This window comes from Salvia miltiorrhiza, chromosome 5, assembly GCF_028751815.1.
Source record: "Salvia miltiorrhiza cultivar Shanhuang (shh) chromosome 5, IMPLAD_Smil_shh, whole genome shotgun sequence".
Classification (NCBI taxonomy): Eukaryota; Viridiplantae; Streptophyta; class Magnoliopsida; order Lamiales; family Lamiaceae; genus Salvia; species Salvia miltiorrhiza.
Genome location: NC_080391.1, coordinates 16,337,855 through 16,357,645, shown reverse-complemented (window position 1 = coordinate 16,357,645; position 19,791 = coordinate 16,337,855). Strand labels below are relative to the sequence as shown.

The following is a 19,791-nucleotide window of genomic DNA, read 5'->3' as shown; positions in this document are numbered from 1 at the left end:
GGAACTGTTGTCGTTGCCGGATCTTCAACTCTTTCATGTTAGCAGAGAACGTAACACTATTGCTCATTTTCTAGCAAAGATTGCGAGAGATTTACCGTCACAACATGTTTGGAATGAACCCCCGTTGGCTGTGGAGGGTCATTTTCATTTACCATGCACTTGTGATCAATAAAGTTCTCTCCCGTTTCCCTCAAAAAAAAAAAAAAAAAAATCTAGATATAAAGCTATGATTTAGATCTATATACTACATTAAGGAGGTGAGATGCATATATACGTATATTATAATTTCATTAATTCCGAACAAAGATAAAACTTCTTTTTATATACGAAATTCTTCATAATTATGATAAAATATATTTATTTTCATATATAAATTCAAATTCGCAATTTTGAAGTATATCACACATTAATTATTTAATTAGTATCGTGAGACAAAGAATTCAATTACAACCCTTTCCGAAGAGACCGTTTGAAAGCATACCACCGTGCCGTTACGTGTGAACAAAGTATGAAGGAAAGCGTCCAGTTTGAGCAGCTTTCTCCAATAATAAGGTTGTCACTTTCCGAATGTATACATCTCATTACTCAAAACGGAAAAAAGGTCCCTTTAACTAATTAGTTGAAATATTTCTCACAGTTCACACAGGCTGCTCCACAAATATTCGATCACACTCTCTCCAAACACTAATAGTAAGGTTTCGATAAAGCAGAAAGAAACCAAAATGGAGTTATACCAAGTTCACATCCTAGCATTTGCAACTTTGATATGTTTTACCTCCGCTGCCCATGGCTGGGGGGTTGATGGCCATCTCATTACTTGTAGACTTGCTCAGGTTAATTATTTCAACCTTTTCATATTGTCTTTCATATTGTTGCGACTATTCTCGTACTTTTATCCGATGTCGTTGCACGACCTGAAGGGTGCCCTCTTTGTCGCAGCCGAGGTTGAGCAAAGCTGCTGCCGACGCTGTGTCCCAACTGCTGCCTGCATATGCTGGTAATGATCTCGGTAGCTTGTGCTCGTGGGCTGACCGAGTTAGGTTCCGTTACCACTGGTCGTCACCCCTTCATTACATTGACACTCCGGATGAACTCTGTTCCTATCAATACAAGAGTGAGCTCACATTTAATACAACAAAACATAGAGGAAACCAAATAGATGAACTTTATAACATGTTTACTTTTGAAACTCAGGGGATTGCAAAGATGAAGATGGAATAGAAGATAGATGTGTAGCTGGAGCAATCTACAATTACACTAATCAGCTTATGGCATATGGCACTGGAAATTCTCAATGTACCATGTTTCAATCTTCAATCTCGATTTCCTCTTTTTCTTTTCTTTGTTTTTGTGAATTTTAACTTAAATGGATTTCACTGAATGAAAACTAGATAATCTCACTGAAGCGCTTCTCTTCCTAGCTCATTTCATTGGGGACATCCATCAGGTTACAATGATCTGGTTTTCGATTCGACTAAGGTTTTGGTGATGAAGAAACTAAAATGAATCTAATGGTGCAGCCTTTACATGTGGGATTTACTTCAGACAGGGGAGGAAATACTATTGCTGTGCACTGGTACACAACTAAAACAGTACTTCATCATGTAAGTTCAATTCCCACCTAAAAGTCTTGTTTTTTTTTGGAGAAGAAACTATGTTTGATCCGTATCCTACAGGTGTGGGATGACAGTATTATTGAAACTGCAGAAGAAAGGTTCTACAGTTCCAACGTAGACGAATTCATTAACACGCTCCAAACAAACATAACGGTATACAATCACTATCAATTCTTACCTTGCATCCCTCTTCAAGTTACTGTAGTTATATGTCCTAGTTCTTGATTTTGAAACAGACAGTGTGGGCGAGCCAAGCAAAGGCATGGGAGGCCTGCAGCAAGACAGTTTGTCCAGACGCGTAAGATTATAGAATGAACGAAATATATCTTTCAAATAAACTGCATAAAGCAATGTAGCTAGGCAGATAATTAACATGAATACCTGTTACTTATTGCTGCAGATATGCATCTGAAGGGATAAAAGCAGCGTGCGACTGGGCATACAAAGGAGTCAATAACGGCTCAGTTCTTGAAGGTACATATACAGGTCATGTTCTAGACTTACTCATTCCTTCTCCTACATCATGATATATCAACAATGAGGTATGACTTCTGCAGATGACTACTTCATGTCCCGTTATCCGGTGGTAAATATGAGGCTAGCTCAGGGCGGAGTGAGATTGGCAGCTACTCTTAACAGTATATTTGGATAACAGATGATATCAACTCTTTCAAGATCAAGAGGGCTCCTTAGCTATGCAAGTTTGTACCAATTTGTGAGAAATTATGCTGCTTATTCCATTCTAATTTCTTGTATGATTGGAGACTCACTTTTAACAATCAAAACAAATAACAAGTACTAAAACAACAAGAAAATCGAACATTTCGCCGCTATGTCATCTGCACACAATGTGTTTATTTTTGTTGAGATCAGAAGCATTCTCACAGTTCACAGTCAACTAGAACAACATGAAATTTGACAGTTTGTCACAACACAAAAGAGCCACTTACACACAACGAGTTATGGAATTATTCTGAAATAGAACAAGTAAACCAAACATAAGACAGAAACTACACTTGATCTGCACATGAAGTGCTTATTTATGAAGCATAACGAGGCTCACTCATTTTTCTTGACCACTAGAACATGGCATTTGGCATTGTGAACACAATAGTTGCTAACACTTCCAAGAAAAACCCTGTTCAAATCCACACAAACATAAAAAAGAAACAGGGATAACAAGTGCATTAATGTTACAATACATGAAAGATAAGTACTCCTCTAAATGAGAAGAAAATAAAAGTAAAAAAAGGTTAAAGAATCCAACCTCTGCAAACCTCTGCGGCCGTGGCTGCCAACCACAAGTAAATCTATTTTGAGCTTTTCCACTGCTTCACATATAACTTCTTTAGGCTCTCCGACTTCTGTAACTGTGATGGCAGTTACCTGAAGCACGACACCAAAGATTTTAGTCAAATGTTATCGACCTCTGCTCATCAGTGAATTTTTGATAACTGAGATTTTGAAGTACCCCATATTGACTACAGATGCCCTTGGTTTTCTCCAACAAAGCTTCAGCAATCTTCTTATTGTGTTCTTGCACAGAACTAACTAATTCAATAGCTGAAAATTTTGTTGATAAGAAATTAGAAATTTGTCAATAGAAAGAAGAATTCATTAGATATAATCAATACAAATAAATAATACTACGATTTAACTGCAGCTAAGCCTAATCCGATCCAACAGAGAATTCTGTTTTTTTCGTAATTTAAATAAATATTGAAAAAAAAAAAGAAAAAAGAAACAGTTTGACTCAAACTTCAGAAATTATTGCTATGCATCTTCAGATATATTGGTTGATTGACATAAAGTCATTCCTCCCATCAAGAACATCAAACTAAAGAAATGTAATCAGACAAAAAATTATGCAGACATACGTGCAGCTCCATACGATGAGGCATAGAGATAACCGAAATCGGAGACGGACTGAGCAGTGAAGATGACGAGCTTGGAATCTTCTAGAGTTTCTCGAAGATTCTGGAGGGTCCAGTCCAGAGCATAGAGGCTGAACTCGCTTTCATCGATCGCCACCATTACCTTCTTACCTCTGCTTTTATCCATTTCTTGATTTTTCTTCAACTCAATTCTCTTTCAAAGTGATTTCTTTTTTCTATAGAGGATTCTATTGGAATCTAAGTGCTGTAATAACATTAAATTGTGATTACATGTGTCGGAAATCTAATTGGATTCACGTAGAATACGCTGGAAAGAGCTATATACGTGTGTTGGAGATACTTATAATAATAGTAATAGGAAAAACAATTTGTGATTTATTTTGGATATTGCAACCAAATCCATTTTCTTATAAAATATTTATAATAATAATAATATGAAAAACATTTTCTTATATTATTTTGGATATTGTAGTTGGAGATTAGCTTCAATTACTTCCTAATATATTTGGATCGCGTAATCGCATTAGTCTGAACGGTCTAAGGTGTTCTGCTAATGTTATTTTAAAGAATTTATAAGCTGTAATTTTAAAAGTTTATAAGTTATTAGATAATTAACTTGTAAATAAAAGGGGGAAAAATTGTTAGAGAAAGATAAAATTGAAGAGATATAAACTTAAAATAAGAGGGTGATTGGTGTATAAATACATAACCTTTAGTCACTTTTTGGTATTTAACATGAACTTTAAATCCTAATTATAAATACATGAACTTTACTCATTTTTTATATTTAACGTAAACTTTAAAACATAGTTTTAAATACATGAACTTTAAACTTATTCAATTTTTGACACGTTTTTCATTTTTCTCAAATTAAAATTTACTTGGAATGCTGGAATCTTAATGTGGACAATTCGGCGTTGAGATACGGCGTCGTCATTTTTTGTTAGAGGAAAATAACCCAAAATTAATATGAAAGTGAACGATAAAAATTTGTCTACAAATTTCACAAATTCAGAAAGCAAATTTCGTCTTTAAGATTTGGGAATTTCAAAAAGCCAATTTCATCATTCAAAAAGCCTAATTCAAAAATTCGAAATAAAAAAAAAAATGGATCAAAAATTGAACGATGAAGATTAATTTTTATAGCAAGAAATTGTCCTCGTCAAAATTCAGGCATTCCAAGTCAGCTTTAATTTGAAAAAAATGAAAAACCAGTAAATTTTTTAATAAGTTTAAAGTTCATGTATTTATAACTATATTTTAAAATTTATGTTAAATACCAAAAGAAAGTAAAGTTCATGTATTTATAACTAGAATTTAAAGTTTATGTTAAATATCAAATGGTGAGTAAAGTTCATGTATTTATACACCAATCACCCAAAATAATACTATAGAAATAATAAATTGTAATTAAAATTTAGTTATAAAATAATTTTTATATATAAATTATAAAAAATAAATTGAATTAGAAGTTTTTTTTTTTTTTGAAGAAATTATAAAGTTTTGGAGTTTATCTTTTTGTCTGGCTTATTTGCATTCGGGGTGATTACATTTGAGGCTTGAGCGATTATTTCAATATTTAAATTGAAACATATAGTGCGGTTCAATAATTCCAAAAATTCGGTTTCAGTTTATTCAGAAATATTATTGATATATATTGGGGCGTCGCATTTTATAATAAAGAGGCGTTTGGTTTGAGTGATAAGACATGATTGATAAAATAATTCAACATAACAAAGTGTTTGGTTTGCATAATTCAGCTCATGATGGATAACTCGATCCGCACTTTAATCATCCTCTAATTCTATCAATCTTATTTATCACATCCACCAAACCAAACGCCTGGATCGGGTATAGGAAAAGGATAAGTGGATCACATGTTACTCTTCTAGAACTAGACGGGTGATTCTATTCATAGCCCCCAATTTACTTTTTATAGCCCCTATTTAAAATAAAATAATTTAAAATTTACTATTTTACCTTATATTTCATAACCTCCAAATCTGTGAACTATTTGAAAAGAGCTATCGATTAATCGTAGAACCTTGGCGAACTCGGTCGCCGCCATGTAGTTAGGTTTTTGCAGGTTGTTCGGCCGCCCCGAGTCGATGGAGCAACAAAGTGCAGCAAGAGAGATTCCAGCAATCAGATTTCGGTTAATTGATTTTGAGGATGAAAGAAAAGCTAAGTATAGAGAATGCTTCATCGGGAAAAATGAAGGTGTTTTCATTGATATTATAAAAACATTACAGATACAATAAACCTCTCACACTATACATAGTAAGCTTCGACTGCGTAACCCTAAATCAAGAAATTATCAGAATATGTCCCCTTGGGATGGCCTAGTGGTTGGGATTGTTGCCTGTTGTCCAAGAGGTCACAGGTTCGAGTACTCTCGGCCACAATAACCACTAGGTGGGGTGTGTGTGTGGTTTGTATTATTTATATTGTAATTTCATCAAAAAAGAAATAATCAGAATATACTCTTGGGTGTAACAAACCCAATCACCATGCAACAGATGGAACAAGTCATTGAGCTACAATTGTCCTCTGAGAAGGATCTAGAATGCATTGCTTTGGCACATGCTCTTCACAATGAGCTGGGTTTGCTTTCTCGTGATCTGCTGCCAGAGTGCATGAGTCTTGTTGAGTTGGCATGGAGCTTTTGTGTGACAGCCCGAAACCAAATCATTTATCTAAACTTATTTATTTAAAATTAATTTAGATTTCAATTATTTTGAAGCATTTAAATGTGAAGTCATGGAGAATTTTATTATACGTCAAACTTATGAACTATCTAGTTGCGCCCCTAGTTAGACAAATAAATTTGAAGATCATGTCTTAAGAAATACAGTCTTATATTTTCAAGCATCTAAGTCAATTTTAGACTATAAATAAATATTTATATAAATTTATTACTTTGGGCCTTACATTTAATTTGATCAGTGATCTATATGTTGGATTTTTTGAATAAAAGATATTCATAGTTTTAATTTTGGGCCTTATAAATTGAAATGCCCAACTTGATCCTACCCGCCCATTTATAATTAAATTATGTTTTAAAGAGGGAGTTTACGTGTTAGTGTTTTACTCCAGCCACCTATTCCTAATTCAGCCACGTCTCATCAAGTGATTCACCATGTAATTCTTTCTCCAGCATAAACCATTTCATTTGTGAAAATTTGCTCAGCAAATATCTCGTCATTCAGCTCACAGTTTTCCTCTGCAGAACATCAACCTGATTTCCTCTACAGAATACTAATCCGTAATTTCATTGTTTCAATAAACTTTTATTTCATCACACAAGCTACCTCATTCATAGCTTATGCAGAAACCCAACAATATGCCTCTCACAGATCATTTTTATTCTCAAATCAAACACCAAACTTCTGTTAAACAAAACACACACGCCCATACATAATCTGATGCCCTCAACGATTTCATTTGTTTAAACTCATCGAAATTGACAGCAAATTTAGAAGCAAGAAGTAGAATAAGACTATGTTACAGAAAAGAAAACATTTTTTTTATAGATTGGGAATTGAGGGGCTGAACCAGGGGGTAAGCTAAGAGAAGAAAAATAAGGAGTTGCGGCGGCTGTATGATGGTGGTCGGCGAAGCCGCAGGCGGCGCCGCTGCTGTCACGGCAGCGCTACCGCTGGCGCTGTCCGGCCGTGGAAACAGGGGAGAGAGGAGATGAGGGGCGACGCCGGGCGGGAGCAGGAGGCGGCAGGCGTGACGGCGGCAATCGTCGTGGCTGCCCGCCGGAGCGTGGTAGGCGGTGTAGGCGAGAGGAGGAAGAGAGAGGGAGAAGGGTTTGGACATGTGTTGGTGTGCGTGTTCTGTGAAGGAGAGATAGGGAGGGCCGAGAGGTGAGAGGTTAGAGGCGAGAGATGATACGACGACGGCGGATTCGCCGGAGGTGGCGGTGGCGTCGGATTCAAAGAGAGGGGGCGAGGGGTTGAGAGAGAAAGGGGGAAGAAGAAGAAGAAGAAGTAAGGAATTAGGGTGCTGTGCGTGTTTCAAGAGAGAGGAAGAGGGAAGGTATTGGGCTTTAAGTTTGGGTTTCAACTTTAATTCTATGGCTGGGCTGAAGTTTGCTTTTAATATAACTAGATCTTTGGGCTTCAGTTTTTAATTAAATTTTGGATTGAGATAAGATTTTAATTTGAGCTTAGTTTTTAAATCTAATAAAGCTAAATATTTAAAAGAAAATATCTTTATTTATTTTGGACTAAGGATTTTAATGATTTTATAAAAGAATTTCTCAAGTTTTAAATTATTTCCAAGCACATTTAGGCCCTTACATTTTATTATTTGAATTTATCTGACTAGGTGCGGCGCGACTAGGATATGAATTTTAATTGAATTACTCAAGTTAACATTCAAGTTGAAGTTGACGTTCAAGTTAAATTTTCAGGTGTGAGATTTATTTCAGTACATGCTGTGGTTAATTCTTGTCCATTTTAATAATATGTGTTTACCATATGTGTTATGACGTATATTTTGAGGATATCGCTAGGGGCCCGTAAATAGGGTCCAGGACTTCACAGTCCTTGGATTGTCACAATGCGATCTGAGGTTTATTTTGAGGATGTCGCCAGGGGCTCGTAAATAGGGTCCAGGACTTCACAGTCCTTGGGTTGCCACAGTGCGAATATTGAGGATATATATGAAGTGACCGTATGTGTTTACTGTGTTATTATCTTGGACAATTATTGCATGATATCCCACACTGAGTATATTTTGTATGCTCATCCCATTATTAACATTTCAGGTTATTGCAGCTGGAGACGCGTGGAAAGTCGAATGGCCGCCTCAAGTCATTTTGAAAATAGTTGATTCAAGTATTTAAAGTTTTACTTAATAGTTAAATATTTTCATAACATCTATATGTCACGCTTTGGGACATGATGTTGATTGTCGATTTTAAATCAAAGGTAGTATTTGAATATATTATTAAAAAGTTGATTTCTTTTAAATCGTTTTAAAAGTTTATTTTATTTAAGGATTTATTTTCCTTAAATTATTTATTAGAATTTTATTTTAAAAGTTGATTTTAAATTTTTTAAAGACTTTCGCATTAAATATTTATTTAAAATTTTTATTTAACTCCTTAATTAGATTAGGGTGTTACATTTTGCCACGTAGGTCTTCAACTGCATGATGTGTTATAACATAGGAGAATATTTTTAAGGTTTTTGTCTTTTTAGTTTTTGATTTAGTAGGACGAAAAAAAGAAGAAGTTATTGAATTCAATTAACTGCAAAGTGGGATGAAGCATAATTTCTTGATTAATGTTATCATATTTTCCACTGCATTATGTCGATCACAAAATAAGTGATTACCTTATAAGGCACAACACACAATAGCAAATATTGATACAAAAATGTATTTCTCAACGGGGCCGCCTCTCGCACAACGCCGGAGAAGGTCAATGTTTGTAGAGACCACCAATTTATGGAATTCTAAGTACTTCAGAGATATCAGAGATAGAAAATCTAGAGTAAGCCTTCTCTCAAACCAAAACTCCTCTCCTACCACCTACCTAAATATATATCACAATGAAATCTGGACGCAAGACTTGAGAGAGATAAGTTGATGGCGACGAAGGAATGGGAGCGAGCAGCAGATCCTCCATCGAGCAGAGTTTTGAATTGGGGTTATACAATTCTTTGTAGGGTTTATAGGGGGTTAGAAATATTTTTTCAGATTAAGGTTGAGAGTGTTACGTGTTTATTCTTTTAAATTTACTTAAATTTCTTAGGGAAAAGGTGCAGATGCACCCTTGTACTGGTAGCCCCTATAGCGTATAGCTCATCTTACTCAATGTGTGTGCAAATAGGCCCCCGAAGTATTAAAAATAGCTCAATTACACCCTTTTGACCAAACAACGTTTCCTCCGTTAGTCAACATTTTTTTATATTTAAAATAGTGGGGCCCACCTTTTGCATTAGGTTCAGCGGTAGTAGAGTTTTGGGGAGGCTATTGTTCCGATCTCCATTGCGCAAGGGGTTAATTTCACGATTTCTGGCCACAATTTCAGGTATGAACAAATTCATTCCTAATCAGGATCTACAGTATAAAGTTTCAAATGCGAGTAAAATTTCTCCAAAGCAATGAAAAATCATTATCACTCACATCCGATGGGAAGAAGTATTTCCAAAAGTCGTTGGTTCTGATGGGAGGGATAGGAGGAAATGATTACAATTATGCAATAATGCAAGGCTCAACTTTGGAGACCATCCAACCGCTCGTTTTGCTAGTCATTGACTGCATTGGCTCCACAATTAGTCGGTGGACGGAGGAGTGGTGAGAGATGTGAGGTGGAGTGGTGGCTTTTCGCTGCCACTTCATCGGAGCTCAAGAGAGAGGGAGATCCGCCGTGGTGTCGTCGGATTCTCAGCGAGGGGTTTCAGGGCCGTGGTGGCGGCGCAGTCGTCGTGAATCGGGTGCGGCAATGACGGCCTTGCTGCTGCGGTCGCCGAAATATTAGGGAGGAGATGTGGTGTCTGGGGTATCGGGGTTAGATGTGGGGGCGCGACTTGTGACCGTGTCACCGCCGGAGTATGCAGAGAGAGTCGGGCAGAGGTCTGAGGGAAGCGTGCGACGGTGGCATGGTATCGCCGGCGGCCGCTGTTGTTGCAGCGGCGTGGTATCAAATTCAGTAACTTTTTTTTTCCTTTTATTAAATGAATTATATGTGTTTGTTTATTAAAGGTGGGTCCCACATTTTAATTAAAAAATGAAAAAAAGGTTGACTAACGGAAGAAAAACGCCGGCTAGTCAAAATGGGCTAATTGATCGATTTTTAAGACTTCGGGGGCCTATTTGCACACACATTGAGTAAGGGAAGCTATACGCTATAGGGGCTACCACTACAAGAGTGCATCTGTACCTTTTCCCAATTTATTATAAATGTAATTTAATTTGAGGGCTATGAAATATAGCATAAAATAGTAAATTTTTAATTATTTTTAATTATTATTTTAAATAAAGAGCTATAAAGAGTAAAATGGAGGTTATGAATAGAATCACCCCAACTAGACCCATCACTTTACCAAAGCCCATTATAGTTTTTAAGGGTCCATTTATAACATTTATATAAAAGAGGAGGAGTTTTTTCCCTCACCTTCTCTCTCTCTCTCTTTTTCTTTTTTTTTTCTTTTCTCCTATAATTTTTTTCTATCTTTCTTTCTTACCGTTTTAATTCTTTTTTAAACATCGTCAAATTTAATTTATAAAGAAATATTCAATATGCATCCTAAATTTATGTTCGTGATAAAATATTTAATATAGTATAAAAATCATCAAAAATAAATTTTAAACTAATAAGTTATGAAAAAATTAAAATATTTTATTTTCTCTCTCTTTGTTAAAATTTTACAGCTTATTATTTATGTTTGTATATGAAAGTATTTATTGTATTTATTTATTATTACGTGTAATACTCTTAATAATGTATAATGCTAATTATCAATATATTTTGCATTTATTTATATTTAATTTTATTTAATATTAATATTTATTTATTTAAATATATCGTTTAATTTCGGTGTTCATTGTGCATTGCACGAATTGACGTACTAGTTATCAAGTAATAGATAAATTTTGATTCAGTTTATAGTTTTATTTTATTTTTTTGAAATATTTTAATAACATTCTCATCGATTGCAAATTAGACACTCTTAATATTTTTTTACCTCTCAACATAGAATTATACAGTTGCCAATAAATCTAGAGTCTACACTTAAAGAAAAATCTAGATTCAATATATAAAACTATCAAATTTTATATAATAAAAAAATATATATCTATTAACATAAAAAAATTAATAATTAACCAAATTTTGAAAAAAGAAGACAATTTTACTCCTATCATTAATTTTTCAATACAACTATATCTTCCATCTCTACCGATCTATCTCTGTGAGCTCTCTCTCTTCTATCCTTTTCACTCTCTTGTGATTCAATACAACTATATCTTCCCTCTCTACCTATCTATCTCTATGATTTCTCTCTCTTCTCTCTTTTCTCTCTCTGCTTATCTCTTCTCTCCCTCTCGCGATCGGCATGACTGGGACCGGATCTCTTGGGGCTATGCATGTTAAAGTGCAGGCTCACCGCTGAGGCAGCTCATCACTGTTGTCGTGGAAACCATATGTTTATTTTTCGGAATATATAGGAATTTCTTAAGATATGCTGACAATTATTATTATTATTATTATTATTATTATTATTATTATTATTATTATTATTATTATTATTATGATGATGATGATGATGATGATGATGATGATGATGATGATGATGATGATGATGTTATTGTTCTCGATTTCGTGTGACAAATATCATATGAATTAGGTTGGACTATGCCTACCTTTGATTGAGATATAACATGGATCAATCTGCATTTTGCTCGAATCGTTAGCATCGATCGTTGTTAGCCACTTTGTGAGGCTTTTAATTACCTAAAAACGTATGCTTAGACTTTATATTAGTTTCCATTGTTAGAATTGATGGAGAAGTGGGGTTTTAGCAAAGTTCATACAAACATATATCTATTGCCGGTGGATAAAAGTTAAAATTTTAAATTGGATAAAAGTTTATTATAATATTTTAAATTGAGTTGAAATTATAAATTGGATAAAAGTTTATTTGTTTTTTAGCAATTAATTCAAGAGAATTATGGTTAAAAAAATTCAGATTGATAAAATTTCAGCCCGAATGGTCCGTAAACGAATAGTCTATTAATAATCCGATAGAGTTGACCCAAAAATAGTCCAAGCCCTATCCCTAAAAAAGTTGCATATTAATTATTATGTAAGTCGACGTTGAAATGTTATTTATTTATGTGTATATTTATTTGTTATAGATATAGAATTATTAAGATAAATATATTAGTTGATTTTTTTAGGATTAAGGTGAAAAATTTAGGGTAAATATCATGAAAACCCCTGAAGTATACCAGCTTTATCAAAAATACCCTGAAACTTTCAAAATGTTCTCTAGACCCTCAAACTATTAGGTTTTTATCAAATATATCCCGCATCTATTTTTCGGTCACCAAAAACGTGATGTGGCTTGCCGGATGCCACAATGTAATTTATATTCTATTTTTTAAAAATGCAATGACAAAAACGACGTCGTTTCGTACAATATCATTTAAAAAAATCCACTCTCGTGTTTGAAATTCACGCTAATAACCTAGAATTATGGATAAACACGATAGAATATGGTACGAAATGAAGTCGTTTTTTCCATGTCATTTAAAAAAAATAGAAAATAAATTACATTGTGGCATCCGGCGAGCCACATCACGTTTCTAGAAACCGAAAAATAGATGCGGGATATGTTTGATTAAAACCTGATAGTTTGAGGGTTTAGAGAACATTTCGAAAGTTTCAGGGTATTTTTGATAAAATGGATATAATTTGGGGGTTTTCATGATATTTACCCAAAAATTTATAGCTCGAAAATTCTCAATTCAAATAGCCCGTAATTCAATAAGACTAATCCAATTGACATCACTACTTACATACATGTGCGCTGATAGTGCGTGTTGGTCGGATCTGGCCCTAACCTAAATTTGACCCACTTAAAACACAGGTTTAGCTGTTTAGGCTAGATCCGGATCAACCGAACCCACATAGATCATAAGTTAAAATTTAGTTCGAACCCGAATTGAATCGAATACAAACTCTCCTCCTTTCCTTGAGCACTTATAAAAATGCTCCAATTATAGAGGGCAGCAGCCAGCAATCGATATAGCCGGCCTAACTTTTTAACTATTACTATATACTTAAATTTACAATAAAAAATTATTAAAATGTCCCGAATGAACCGCTTGATCCTAATATATTTATTTTTACTTTTTTTAGCGTAATCTCAGGCAAGCATTTTTGGGTTCCCTATTTGCCTTTAAATGGATTATGTAGGTATAAATACTACACTTCCCCAACCGAATTTGAACTACCCGAACTCCCAACCCTTCTATAGCAAGTTATCAACTTGTAGTGTAGGTAGCAGGGTATGACCGGGGAGAAATTGATATTTTAACCAATGGAACATATCATGCTTACGATAATATATATTTTTATATTTATTGGTTTTAGAGTAAACAAAACTTAGATAAAGTTAAAAGTTAGCCAAATCGCCTTGAAGGCTTGAACAAGAAGATAAGGTATATAAGGAAAAGGATTTCATTTTAATGAGATCAAATCATATTTCCTCTGTTGTGGTTCATACAGTCCAAGACTCCAAATCACTCACATACTCTAATAGAAATATTTAATATTTGTTTGGGAAAGCTCCTCAATTGGATTACATATGATGATAAAACTTTATTTGTTTGCTAATAGAAATATTTAATATTTGTTTGGGAAAGCTCCTCAATTGGATTACATATGATGATAAAACTTTATTTGTTTGCTAGTGTCACATACTCTAATAGAAATATTTGTTTGGGAAAGCTACTCAATTAGATTACATATGATGATAAAACTTTATTTGTTCGCTAGTGTCGTGCACAATTTTAATCGCCTTTTTAAATAATAAAAATCTGAAATCAAAGTCACATTTGATAACCCAAAAATGAACAAAAATCAAATTATATGGAGAGATAATATTATCCCTCCTAAATCGTAATTCTATGTTTAATTCTCGTATCATACAACACATTCTGTAAAAAGATATTCAACAACTTTTGAACAAGTTTCATTGAATCCGTCAAATCAATAAATCTCCATTTTCACTATTGTCCTCTGTTTTTGTCTGTTAGTAGAGTGAAATTGGTCAAGCTAGCAAAGAATTTTCGGATGCACAAGTAAGCTTACTGAATAAATAAATAAACAAACATGAAGCACAGTAACGTTACAATTAATAGCCTCATAAGCTCCTCTCCTTCTTCAATACTTTAGAAATTGCTCGAATTGTACCCGGCGAAGTCCGGCAGCACCCACCGATCAACGACGCTCCGGCGTCCCGCCATCGCGTCGTGAACAGCTCAAACTTGTCATCGTCAAAACATTTCGATGGCTGTTGACAAAAGTGCAACGAAACAAATTCACATGGCTTTCCAATGATACAAGACTCGGACTAAAACATTTTGGCAAAATATTAGGAAATTATAATTATAATGTAGTATAATTCAACTCACCAGCCATCTTTTGGCAATGCCATCCCATATCTCACCACTGTTGGGGTAGACAACTATAGCCTTATCAGTACACTGCGGACACAAAAATCACGTTCAATCTTCCACAACTGCGTATTTTCAGTTCAGTTTGATTAGGATTTCACTCGAAATCTTACCAGTTTGAATCTCTGGATAAGGCTCAGAACAAAATGAGGAGGAGCACAATTTATACCAACAGCACTAACTTGGCTGCTCTTGTTGATCACGTTGAGGCAATCCTCAAAGCTCTCCCCTGAGGGTGCATTCTCGCCATCAACTGAGCTGAAACAGATCCAAGATGGGATCGAAACATTCTCTTCATCAAGCAACTCAACACATGCCTGGCAATCATGGTAATATGTCATATGTCTGAAAAAGAAGGTTTTGTAATAAAATTGATGCGTCTACTAAAGTTAAAGACAGTATGAGAAGATTAGATAGAAGCAGACCTGAGCCTCTAGCTTGTTAGGAATTGTCTCAAAAGCAAGCAAATCAGGACCTGCTTCAACAAGAACTTGCAGACGGCGTCTATGGAAGTCCTTCAGTTTCTCCAAATTAACTTCGGGTCCATATTTCCCGCTGAAGGAAACAAGTATACACGAATCAATCACATAAACAATGCTCATTATCTTTCATCTGCTATTGTAACAGAGTAGATGAGAAGTCCATAATCAACCTGTATTCAGAGCCATCTGCGAGATAAGCACCATAGCTTCCTATTGAAGCTGCAACTAGAGCTCTGTTGTAGTTATGCCCACTTCTCCTCTTAGCCGAGGTCCAAAACTTTTCACGTGCCTCCACTGCAATTCTTACACTTGTTGTAAGAAGTGATTCTGCTTCTTCCATTGACAATCCCCTCGACTGAAATCCTGGTAAAGTGGCCTGTTTATTTGGAATTTCTCAGTATCAAATCACCGGCATGAATCTTTGCATAAATATATATATGAAGCACTGAGACTGCAATGGTGCAAACCTGATAAGATGAAGTTACAATAACATCAGCGCCGGCTTCCAGATACTCGAGATGCACCTGAAAATCATTGCAAATCATCGGAAATCACTCTTTTATAACCTTTTAAATGCAGCACAAATTATTATGAAACAATGGTAAAATAAGAAAGTATTTTCTTGCATCTTGTATTGTTGTCTATATACACAATCAATCTCGGAAACATTGTATGTTATCTATCAAGAGCATAAACATATAATCAAGCATTTCAAGGTAATGTAGCACTATCCATTTAACAAGTTAGATCTTGATGTCTTATTAAACTCGCTCAGTTCTTTCCTTATTCTTTCCATAAATCCATCGTAGCAACAATGAGTTCATGCAATGCCAATAACAAAAACCATGATTTGCCACAACTAATTGGATAACATTCATTTCGAAATTCTTAAAACCAGAAACTAATGACATAAGTTATCGCTTATCACAATTTGGCATAACTCTGCTTTCGGCCAAATTTTGCTTGCATTGATTGTTAATAATAGCAATTTAATCTCATCACTGTCACAACAACTAATCTTAAAAACTTTTATTTTATTATTGCAACAGAGAACAAATACTGCGATCAATAACCTGAACAATAAATCTTCATCAGCTGGAGTCACAAACGACCATTCAATGCCGACAGCAGATCCTATCAACATATGTTTAGCTATACACACACATTTCAAATTCACAACAAAAAACAAACATTAACTAGACGGCGCAGAGGCAAAAATGTAATGATTTTTCTCATAAATGTGTGCATACCCGTTTAATTAAATCGGGGTTCTTGATGAGGCAGAGGGCGCTCCAAAGAGGGTCATTGATGGCGGCACCGTGCCTCTCCAACTGGGTGGCGAAGCCGCCATCCACGACGGCGCAGCCCCCCGCCTTCATTATCAAATCTTGCAATGCATCCTCTTTCACATTTCCCTCCCTCTCTCTCCCCATCTCCCTTTCGCTCTCTCTCTATAATAAACTCAATCACCCAAAAAACTGAAAATGGGAGCTCCGAATGTGGGGATTTGGGAGATGAAACGGGCACGTTAAGTAGCAGTTTTTGTGGGGCGAAAATGGTGGAGTGTTGTGAATGCGCGTGTTTGGTGAATCTAGACTTTATCGAAGGTTTTATGTTTGTAAGGGAAAAAAGAAACAGAGAGAAATGGATTGGCGTTTGCGTGTCGAGAGCGATGAACGTGGACGATTTTGTGCTTTCACGTTCTTAGTTGGCACCAATTTGGACTTACTTTCTGTATTTGGTAGTTACACCCCTTCAATTAGCTTGGTCAACAATTTCTCTTTTACCAACTCCTTTCTTTTCTTATACGGTCAATTTTAATCTGTATACGGTATACCAAGATTCAAGAATTTTAAATATTTATCAAATATTTAGGATGGAGTCGTAAGATTTATGATATCCCTCCACTTCGATTATCTTGAGACTTTTTTCTTTTAACACAATTATTAAAATAATAGTATTTTGTGTGTAGGTGAAAGTAAAAAAGTGAATAAATAATAATAAAATTTTTGTCAAATAAAAAAATATCTCAAAACAAGTGGGACACCCAAAATAAAAATTATCTCAAAATAAGTGAACAGAGGAAATATTTGATTTGATATACGAAAGAGAATGTTTCACACCTTCATACAATTATGCACCATGTTGGAGCATTCATTATGGTGCTATTCTATTCATCAATAACTATTACTACTTCATCCGTCCACAATTTAAAGTCTTACTTGCCCTTAAAAATTTGTTCACAAATTAAAACTCTATTCTGCTTTTTGTACCCTTTTATCCTCGTTCTTTATTTAAAATTACTATCATTTATCATTAATTATCACACCCCACTTTTTAACTCACTTAATTAAATAACTAATTATACACTTAATTTAATTATTTTTCCTCCTTTATTCATTTACCACATTTGGCCCATTTTCCATTTTAATTTGAGATTTTACGTGATATCCTTAATTATTTTCAATCTTATTTATCTAAATTTCTTATTCGTATCCTGATTAGATAATTGCATTAAATTCCTAGACGAATTATATATCTTAATTAGATTATTTGCGTTGTATAATCATATTATCTAAAATTAATTATTTTTGCTGACTTTCAATTTTTATCTGATGTCTTCTGAAGCACAAAGTTAGGAATTTAACACTAAGAATAGGAAATGAAATATACGATACATTAATCTCCACTAACAACGTTATCAAAACTGCAAAAAAATGAAATCGCTTAAATGATTTCTTCCACCACCAATTATTGGGTGCGGCAGTAGCACAGTCGTGCGACGGGTTGACCCGTGCTCCAAACCCGCGCTTTTGATTCGGAATCCTGACTCGCGTGAATTCGACCCGCGCTCCCAATTATTACATTTGTTTATAATAACTATTACTGTTAATAAGTAGTATAATATATACATTTGTTCACATAAATGTATATTTATATATAAGTAGTTAATATCAATATTGTGAAAAATGTAATGTCTTAAAAACATTAAATATTGAACCTTACAATGATTTTTTTTATTAATATTAAATTTTTAGAATAAAATAATTAAAATAAAAAATTAAGTTTAGAATTTTAAAATTAAAAAAAATAAAAAATTTAAAGAATTGAAATTTTTGATTTTGTATTGTATTCCACATCAAAAAGTATATGTTTTTCTACAATGTATAATGCGCTATAAAACAAAAAGCTACATTAAGTTGATTTTGTATTGTATCCCACATCAAAAAGTGTTTGTTTCTCTACAATATGCAATACATTATAAAAAAAAAAGCTACATAAAGTTGATATTTGTATTGTATTCCACATCAAATAAGTGTAAACTTCTCTATAATATATAGGACACTATAAAAATAAAGTTGCATTTAGTAAATTCACAAAAAAATAAACTAACAATAAATAAACAAATAGCTTCACAATCGCCTGCAATTTTGGAAGACGCTTTGAGCTCCCGTGGTCTGCTAAAGCGCGGGCAGCTCTAATTGCACGACTCGATCTGGTGTTAAGTCGATCGTTGGAGATGCTCATATTTGGAACCTTGACTAAACTTTGAAGGCATCAGATATAAATATTTCTTTGACTTTGCAAAAACAAATTTAATAAGTATTGCATCCCCTAAAAAAAATTAGAAATTGCCAACTCACACAGTTTTTTCCCGGCTAACTCACAATGTCAAATGGCGTGAAATTCAAGATACAAATTCCTCAATTCCGGCAGTCAGAATAATATTTACAGAAATCAAACTATATATAGTTGTTGGGTTAGGTATGATGCACATATACTTCTTTTTTTTTTTGAAGGGGATGCACATATACTTCTTGAAATCAAATTATAGTTGTTGGAGTGTGACGTATCAAAGTACATGTACGTTTGGTGATGCTGGGCTTTATTATTATTATTATTATTATTATTATTATTATTATTATTATTATTATTATTATTATTATTATTATTATTATTATTATTATTATTATTATGATGTTTTGAAACTCGGGTTTTATTAGTATCAAACTAAACTCACATATTAGTTGTAACTTAAAGAATCGTTTAATTTGAAAGATTAATTTTAATAGATAAAAATAATATAATTAATTTCTGATTTATTTTGATGGATTGAAACTTTAATTAATTATCTCAAAGTTTTTGATTATTTTTATAATTAAAACTAATTTTACTTGATTCTTATTCCATTAAAAAGTTTGATTGAAAAAATCATACTCTTAAAAATAAAAATACTTAATTATACATTTTATTTATTATGCTAAGTAATACTTTGTCAAATTTTATTTTGAATTTATACTATGAGTCTATGACCGCGAATAATACTTTGTCAATTTTTTTTTTTAAATTTATACTTTGACCGCGAATAATACTTAGTCATTTCTCGATGACTTATCCCAATAAAAAGAAGGGTTAATTGCCGCTAAATTCAAAAGCTTTCTAAAATTTCGCGATTTTCTCACCAACTTCAAAATCGGCGTATAAATACACGAATTGAGAATTCGTTCTTAATGTTCCCAAAATTAAAAAATCCGGCGAGTTGACATGGAAAACATCTGTGACATGTCAATTAAATGCCAAATAGATATGACATGTCAT

The 19,791-nt window shown here is 33.9% G+C and overlaps 3 protein-coding genes across 7 annotated transcripts; 1 reads left to right on the top strand and 2 right to left on the bottom strand.

The window, feature by feature from the left end:
- Positions 1–581: 581 nt before the first annotated feature.
- LOC130986374 (universal stress protein A-like protein) lies at positions 582–3,828 on the bottom strand. 4 transcript variants are annotated; one of them, XM_057909777.1, is made up of 7 exons: positions 3,494–3,828; positions 3,088–3,179; positions 2,884–3,002; positions 2,680–2,754; positions 1,998–2,049; positions 1,795–1,887; positions 582–1,100 (listed from the first exon to the last, which is right to left on the bottom strand). In XM_057909777.1, exons 1-5 carry the CDS (start codon positions 3,675–3,677, stop codon positions 2,001–2,003), a joined length of 519 nt encoding a protein of 172 aa, XP_057765760.1. In that variant the 5' UTR covers positions 3,678–3,828; the 3' UTR covers positions 582–1,100; positions 1,795–1,887; positions 1,998–2,000. The 4 variants fall into 4 exon arrangements, with proteins under 4 accessions (XP_057765760.1, XP_057765761.1, XP_057765763.1 ...); XM_057909778.1 differs by having other exon boundaries at positions 582–1,094; XM_057909780.1 differs by having other exon boundaries at positions 1,998–2,309; positions 3,494–3,826.
- Positions 697–2,431, top strand: LOC130986360 (endonuclease 2-like). 2 transcript variants are annotated; one of them, XM_057909754.1, is made up of 9 exons: positions 697–833; positions 940–1,114; positions 1,195–1,296; positions 1,392–1,447; positions 1,521–1,604; positions 1,677–1,769; positions 1,853–1,914; positions 2,017–2,090; positions 2,174–2,431. In XM_057909754.1, the coding sequence occupies exons 1-9, from the start codon at positions 723–725 to the stop codon at positions 2,266–2,268; spliced, it is 852 nt and encodes a 283-aa protein (XP_057765737.1). In that variant the 5' UTR covers positions 697–722; the 3' UTR covers positions 2,269–2,431. The 2 variants fall into 2 exon arrangements, with proteins under 2 accessions (XP_057765737.1, XP_057765735.1); XM_057909752.1 differs by having other exon boundaries at positions 2,017–2,102.
- Positions 3,829–14,204: 10,376 nt separating the features above from the next.
- Positions 14,205–16,883, bottom strand: LOC130986351 (homocysteine S-methyltransferase 1). Its single transcript, XM_057909744.1, has 7 exons — positions 16,443–16,883; positions 15,660–15,716; positions 15,363–15,568; positions 15,136–15,265; positions 14,824–15,027; positions 14,669–14,740; positions 14,205–14,547 (listed from the first exon to the last, which is right to left on the bottom strand). Exons 1-7 carry the CDS (start codon positions 16,623–16,625, stop codon positions 14,398–14,400), a joined length of 1,002 nt encoding a protein of 333 aa, XP_057765727.1. The 5' UTR covers positions 16,626–16,883; the 3' UTR covers positions 14,205–14,397.
- Between the last annotated feature and the right edge of the window lie 2,908 nt (positions 16,884–19,791).